A 7,620-nucleotide genomic window follows, 5' to 3' on the forward strand; every position below is an offset into this window, starting at 1 on the left:
GACAAAGGAGAGGGAGGAGCTTCAAAAAGGAAGTAAAGACATTTCAAAAACAATGTCAATACAGTTTAGTTTTTGACAGGCAAGATATATCGGACCTGATTCTAAAAGTGTTAATATAGTAATATTATAGTAATTCTATACTATACTAAAGTTGGTAGTATAGTAAGAGTATACTATACTAAAAGTGGTAGTATAGTAACAGTATAGTGGTATAGTAACTGGTCCAGAATGAAGATCTTCCATGTTGTCTACTGTTGTCTCCTCTATAGTGAGTTCTGTCTTCCTGTCTGTCTGTCTATTCATGTCTATTTGTGTCTTTCAGATATAGATGAACTTATTTAGTAAATATGTTTTTATTTTTATGTACATTGTAAAAATGCACTGAACTTAAATTGTTTCTTAAAGCATGTTGGGGTTTTGAATGGACAAGAGCAGGGTCAAGTAAAATGTGCAGATTTCTACAATATATCAGGGTAAAGTCTAAGTTGTGGTGATGTTAATATATTATTTTGGGGTAATATCTCTGTTATTATTAGTTGTATACATTGTCTCAGGATAATGTCTCTGTTGTTTCATAGCTCTGTCTGCTGTGGCATTACATTCCACTAAGAAGCTTGAAGGAGGGCAAGTCAGATTCCACTGTTCATTCAAATGGGCTTCATCCAACAACAAGTATTTCTGCAAAAAGACGTGTTCTGGTGAAGATATTCTGGTTGAAACTGATGGGAGTAAGAATGAAACTCAAGGTAGATACAGTATAGAAGACTATGGAAATGGACACATCACTGTGACCATTAAGGACCTGAAGAAGTCAGACTCTGGGACATACTGGTGTGGAGTGGAGAGAGTTGGTTTGGACACATACCTAAGTATGCATCTGAACGTTGGTGATGGTAAGATTATTGTTAATATAAATTGATATGTCGTATTTATTGTATTTTTATGTTATTATATGCAGTAGTATTTATTGTATTTCTTATGTTATTATATGTAGTAGTTTTATTGTATTTGTATGTTATTATATGTAGCATTATGTAAAATCTATGGGGAGACTGCAACTGACTTATTTACTATGATATGAAAACATGAATGTTACAGTACTTTTGTTGACACCTACTTCATTCTCACACAGCACCACACATTCCTACACCTTCAATTGTCAACTCCAGTTCTATTGTCACCAGAACCCTCCCAAACATCTCAGCAACATCTTCAAACATCCCGAGAACAATATCAAAACTCTCAGCAGCATTTTCAAAATTCTCCACTGAATTAATTAGATCTGAAGACATCAGTGCTCCCTCTTCATTAACACCAGGTATGATGAAAATCACTTCTTCAGCATTAGTAACGTGATGGAGTATTTTAGCAGTTGTACCTTATGTACATTTTTTCACTGTTATAGGATAATGTTTGTTTAAAACATTTCTCATTTCCGTGGTGGATAAAGTAGTGCTCTGTGTGGTAAAAACTGTCAGTGTTTTTGGTATCAGATTCTGTCGTGGTCTTGATGATGTAGGCCAACAGGAAGTGGAGCATCATTGGAGGTTGTGTGGTTAGTAGCTGCAGAGAGCGCTGATAAATCGTGACCTCCGTTGCTATGGTTAGATAGTTAGATAGTTAGCGTTGATAAACCGTGACCTCCGTTGCTATGGTTATTTAGTTAGTTAGCGTTGATACACCGTGACCTACATTGCTATGGTTATTTAGTTAGTTAGTGTTGATACACTGTGACCTCCATTGCTATGGTTATTTAGTTAGTTAGTGTTGATACACCGTGACCTCCATTGCTATGGTTATTTAGTTAGTTAGCATTGATACACCGTGACCTCCATTGCTATGGTTAGTTAGTTAGTTAGTAAGTGTTGATACACTGTGACCTTTGTTGCTATGGTCAATCTGATCATCATCCTATGGTCTCATCATTAAGAGCACATTTGTTAATTTTCTGTCTCGCTTGGCTATCTGGTTCATCAGTCTACGCACTCTGTCAATTAACTTTCTACCAATCTACTACCCAGGTGACCGGTTTACCTGCCTGTTCTCTTTCTGTCCGTGTTCAGGTCTGACGGTGTGGACCAGTGTTGGTCTGGTAGTCATGGTGACAGTGGTAGGACTGGTTCCGCTCCTGTTCTACAGAAAGAGAGGAGTCAGGAGACAAACAAATCCACCACAAACTACACAACACATGAATTCTCCCCCAAATATGGATGAGGCTGTGTGTCTTTCTTGCAAACACTTTGTCTTCGAATATTTTAATCTGTTGTGTTTTTTCAAGGGTTTTTGTAAAATGTGCACGTGTTTCTAAACCTGACTGTCATTGCAGGATTACGGGGAGATCAATGAGGCAGAAATACAGACAGACCCAAACCCTTTGTTCATCTCTCCAGTCTATTCCACAGTCAACAAACAAACCACGACTACAACCTACCCTGATGGTCGTCCATCTACAACCTACCCTGCTGGTCGTCCATCTACAACCTACCCTGCTGGTCGTCCCTCTACAACCTACCCTGCTGGTCGTCCATCTACAACCTACCCTGGTGACGGTAGCTTTCCCGAACATCCGGGATGTTCCACTCATTTTCTAGATTGTCTCAACTACATTGATATACCTAAAGATTCTGGAGTCTCCTCAATCCCTCCAACAGCTGGTGGAACCCAGGATGTTTCCGTCTACTCTACTGTCCAGTTTCCCAAAGACAATGTAAAACATAAGAGAAGCCCTGACGTTCACATCTCCAAAGACATTATGAAAGAGGCAATCTATTCCACAGTCCAGCAACGTAAAATGTTGTAGGACTATAGAATCTACCTTCTGACTGCTATGTAAATACATCTGCAAATGCAACTTGGTTTCCATCACACTGGAAAAACATTTTAATCAGAGTAATATATTAGAACCAACTGTATTATCATTGAAAGGTACAAGTACTGAGCAGTACGAGTCATTTGAAATCTACTTTTTTGATAAATGTCCTTAGTTTTCCTTGAAGATAAGCTGAAATCATTTATGAAAAACATGTCTCTATGAACTAGGATTTTGCTAGATTATCTGTAAATAGGCCCCAGGTTAAAAATAGCAAACTTATCCCAAGATATTTAAGATATCAGACATCAAACATTTGTAGATAAAAAAAGCACAGTATGAATATTTAGTGAACTTTTTTTGTGAATATTTAGTGAAAATGTTCTTTCCGTCTAAAGATTTAGAACATTTTATTTTATTCTTAGGTTGAATGTGCTCTTTCTGGTCTTGTCACGAGCACTGTATTTGTTGTATTTACTTGGTCATTATTGGAAAACTATGTGTACAGTGATTTGGAAATCACATTAATCAATTTCAGAAAAAGGCTCTAATGTCATAAAATGTAAAAAAAAGGGAAGGGTTCTGAATACTTTACAAAAACACTGTATTATCGCAGAATTAAAACCTGCAATCATTACTGTTAATGTGTAACACCATGTGATGTTGATAATAACCTATTTAATCTGTGGCCTAATAAACTGAATGCTTTCTCAGGTTGTAGTGGGAAGAATAGAATAGTTTTCTCTGACTGGGTTGTTGACTCTTCCATGTCATTGGTGCACAGTAGAAGGCAGTCCTGTCCGTTGGCTATTTGTTAACATTTTTATTTAGAAAAAAATTAAAATGATTAAATCCTTTTCAATTAGAATGCAAACATTCTATATCACACATAGATGGTCATGTGAATTTAATTGAAGAGGTTAATGTATATTTAAGAAATACTTATTTCAAATAATGATATTACTTGTACCAGAGGGTGTCCGTTTTCTATCAAGTAGTGAACCCCACTTATAAGAGCTGACGGTGCCTTCTGCTTTAGTGCTAACATGTTGGCAACAGCTCCTTGACTGTACATATTAATATTATTATTTCTGCCTACAAAATGATTAAAATTCAGTTAGTAATGCTAACAAATTACAGAACCACTAGAGGGTGCTGTACACTCACACACTCAGACCTAGGTGGTTACCTGTCACATCTCAACCAACTATCCAGTAAAAGTTGTTGTGGACACACGCAAATACACACACACACACACACACACACACACACACACACACACCGCTCTCTAACCTCTCCACTGAGGGCATGTTGTGCATTAAAGTAAGCTAGTGTTGGTTTCATGTTACCTCTGTCCTCTCCACTAGGGGCAGTGTTGATGTTATAGTTCACTGGTTGTGGAGGTGTTGGTGTCCTATTTCCTTTCTCCTCTCCACTAGGGGCAGTGTTGATTTTGCAGTAGACTAGCTGTGGAGGTGTTGGTCTCCTGTTTCCTCTCTCCTCTCCACTAGGGGCAGTGTTGATGTTAGAGTAGACTGGTTGTGGATCAGAGCCAGGACCAGTCCCATCACTGTCACCATGACTACCAGACCAATATTAGTCCACAATATCAGACCTGAACACAGACAGGGAAAGCTCTGTGTCATGAGGGATAAAACCTTTCAGGAAGTTTCCCAAAATGTCCAGTTTTCTAGAATTTGCAACACTGTGCCTTTCAGACTATAAATATCACAGTGATGGATACTTGCCATGGTCGACCGATTGCTTGGTCTTCAGTGTGGCACAGCAGCTGCTCACCACAGAACCACAATTACATCACTTCCTGTTGATCTCTGATAGGTACATCTATACCACCAAGGCCAAGGCATTTCCCCTTCTGCAACATACACTGTCTGTCGCTACCAACTAGTAAAGTGTTTTTGTCACCATTGAAATCTGTATGTTCACACTGACCGCCAAGCACTGGAGAACAACGATGGTGTTTGACATAGAGGGATGAACAGAGTGACTAGCGTGTGTTGTATTGAGAGAGACCACTGATGAACAGAGAGAATACAGTCTGTTGTATTTAGAGAGACCACTGATGAACAGAGAGAATAGAGTCTGTTGTATTTAGAGAGACCACTGATGAATGTAGAGAATAGAGTCTGTTGTATTTAGAGAGACCACTGATGAACAGAGAGAATAGAGTCTGTTGTATTTAGAGAGACCACTGATGAACAGAGAGAATAGAGTCTGTTGTATTTAGAGAGACCACTGATGAATATAGAGAATAGAGTCTGTTGTATTTAGAGAGACCACTGATGAACAGAGAGAATAGAGTCTGTTGTATTTAGAGAGACCACTGATGAATATAGAGAATAGAGTCTGTTGTATTTAGAGAGACCACTGATGAACAGAGAGAATAGAGTCTGTTGTATTTAGAGAGACCACTGATGAACAGAGAGAATAGAGTCTGTTGTATTTAGAGAGACCACTGATGAACAGAGAGAATAGTCTGTTGTAACAAAGGTTTAGGCCTGTTAACATTGAGGAAGGAAGCCTCTGTCCGCCATTATACGTTTTCTGATGCAGTCATACGAACTGCTGCACATTAACCTTTGATAAATCCTGTCAAAAGACATTAGATATTCATTTATTACAAAACTGCATATTAAGAAAAAAAATGTTTTGGCTAAATACAGACAATATTGACAATATATATGTATAGGCAATATGTATATAGACAATAATATTCATATTATTGTCTAAATACAAGATTGGACACATTTAAAAAAAAAAGAAATCATTGTGACACAGGTTTCCTTAAGGACATAGAAAAGGATTTGCTATTTTCATTCTGAAATTATTGCTCACTGGTCCAGTCCTAGAAATGTGTCTTTTTCAAACTTTTAAAGTATTTAACTAAGGTGTCCAAAACATTTTTAAAAAGGTTGGCCAATTTTTATTATGTTAATCTATTTTCACTCTGAAACATAATGTACTTACAAGGAATAGTCCTAATTGGGCTCCTGAATGCGCTCACATGCATCTATCTCTCCTTTCCACTAGGGGCAGTAGTAATATTATTGTAGACTGGTTGTGGAGGTGGTGTTGGTCTCCTCCTTCTTCTCTCCTCTCCACTAGGGGTAGTGTTGTGTTTAGAGGAGGCTAATGGTGGTGGAGTTGGTCTTGTCCTTCCTCTCTGGTCTCCTCTAGGCGCAATGTTAACGTTAAAGTAAACTGGTTGTGGACGTGGTGTTGGTCTCCTGCTTTCCATCTCCTGTCCACTAGGGGCAGTGTTGGTGTTAGAGTGGATTAGTGGTGGTGACGTCTTGATGTCTCTCCTCTTTTTGTAGAACAGGAGCAGGACCAGTCCTATCACCATGACTACCAGACCAACACTGGTCCACACCATCAGACCAGTATACAGTCTGTTGGTAGAGTCTGCAGACAATGTGTGATTAATAAAGGAACTATGAGTACGAAAGTCAGAGTAACCATAGTAACAGAATGTACCATTGTGTCACCAGCTAATCAATACAGAACCTCATGAAGAAGCATCACTTCCTGTTGACCTCTGTGGCTCTCACAAATAACTGTATATCATGGAGGCCATAACAATATATCCCAGAATACATTTTCCCTACACTGAAATCAGTGAATTTTACACTCACTCTGTCCTGCTCCAGGAGAGTCTGAGAGAAGAACATCTAGAGGGGGAAGAAGATAGAGAGAAAGAAGGAGAGTTTAACTTGGCCAAGGTGTGTATAGACAGTCTGTACTGGTTGTGTTTCTGTGTTTTAGCGCATTCTTGATAATTTTCAAGCATCTTTCTAGCATGAAACTGTTGTATTTTATGAGATTACGGTGAACTGTTCATTATATATTGATTGTTTCACTTGCCTTGACAATGTAAGCATATGCATGATGTGCCAATAAAAGCCTTGTCAATGTACTTGAATCGGAGACATTGAGAGACAGAAAAAGAGACAAGTAGTGAAATGTGTCCAAATTGACATGATTGATTTCCTCTAGAATGAAAAGCCTGTAATATCACGGCAACAGTTTGGTAATAAGAGAGATATATAATACCTGCTGCAGATGTCAGAAACATTTTGGAAACGTTTGGGGAGGTTCCAGGGATGTTTGGGAGGGTTGTGAAGACACGGGATGTTGGGGGGACAGTTGATGGTTTAGTAGTGGGAGGAGCTGTGTGAATAGAAGGTATGGGAGACGTACAGACTGTCACAATATTATCAACCTGAATACAAGTCATGAAGAATTGTTACAAGCACTGTATTCTGAAATGATGAAGTTAAAGGTGACTCACTTACCTTCAGTAACTGTCAGACGCACATCTTGGTATGTGTCCACACCAACTCTCTCCACTCCACACCAGTATGTCCCAGAGTCTGACTTCTTCAGGTCCTTGATGGTCACAGTGACATGTCCATTTCCATAGTCTTCTATACTGTATCTACCTTGATTTACATTCCTGTTCCCTTTAGTTTCAACCAGAATATCTTCACCAGAACACGTCTCCTTACAGAAGTACTTGTTGTTGTTCTCTGCCAACATGAATAAACAGGAGAAAGTGACATGTCCTCCAACCACCCTCTGACTGGAAGGTGAAGCCACAGCAGACAGAACTAGGAAACAAGAGTGTAAAATCACAACAGAGACATTACCCTGAGATAATGTACATTATTCGATGTTTTACATTATTCCTGCTCACATCCATTCAAAATAGCAACACATACATTATTTTTATTTTAATTGATATAATGTTAATCAAACAAATCATATAAACAAAATAATATCTAAACAAA

At 38.5% G+C, this 7,620-nt stretch overlaps 1 protein-coding gene across 1 annotated transcript; it reads left to right on the forward strand.

The window, feature by feature from the left end:
• Positions 1-864: 864 nt before the first annotated feature.
• LOC109616123 lies at positions 865-3,191 on the forward strand. Its single transcript, XM_034294503.1, has 4 exons — positions 865-893; positions 1,133-1,318; positions 2,064-2,218; positions 2,327-3,191. The coding sequence occupies exons 1-4, from the start codon at positions 872-874 to the stop codon at positions 2,798-2,800; spliced, it is 837 nt and encodes a 278-aa protein (XP_034150394.1). The 5' UTR covers positions 865-871; the 3' UTR covers positions 2,801-3,191.
• The last annotated feature ends 4,429 nt before the right edge of the window (positions 3,192-7,620 follow it).

This window comes from Esox lucius, chromosome 9, assembly GCF_011004845.1.
Source record: "Esox lucius isolate fEsoLuc1 chromosome 9, fEsoLuc1.pri, whole genome shotgun sequence".
Classification (NCBI taxonomy): Eukaryota; Metazoa; Chordata; class Actinopteri; order Esociformes; family Esocidae; genus Esox; species Esox lucius.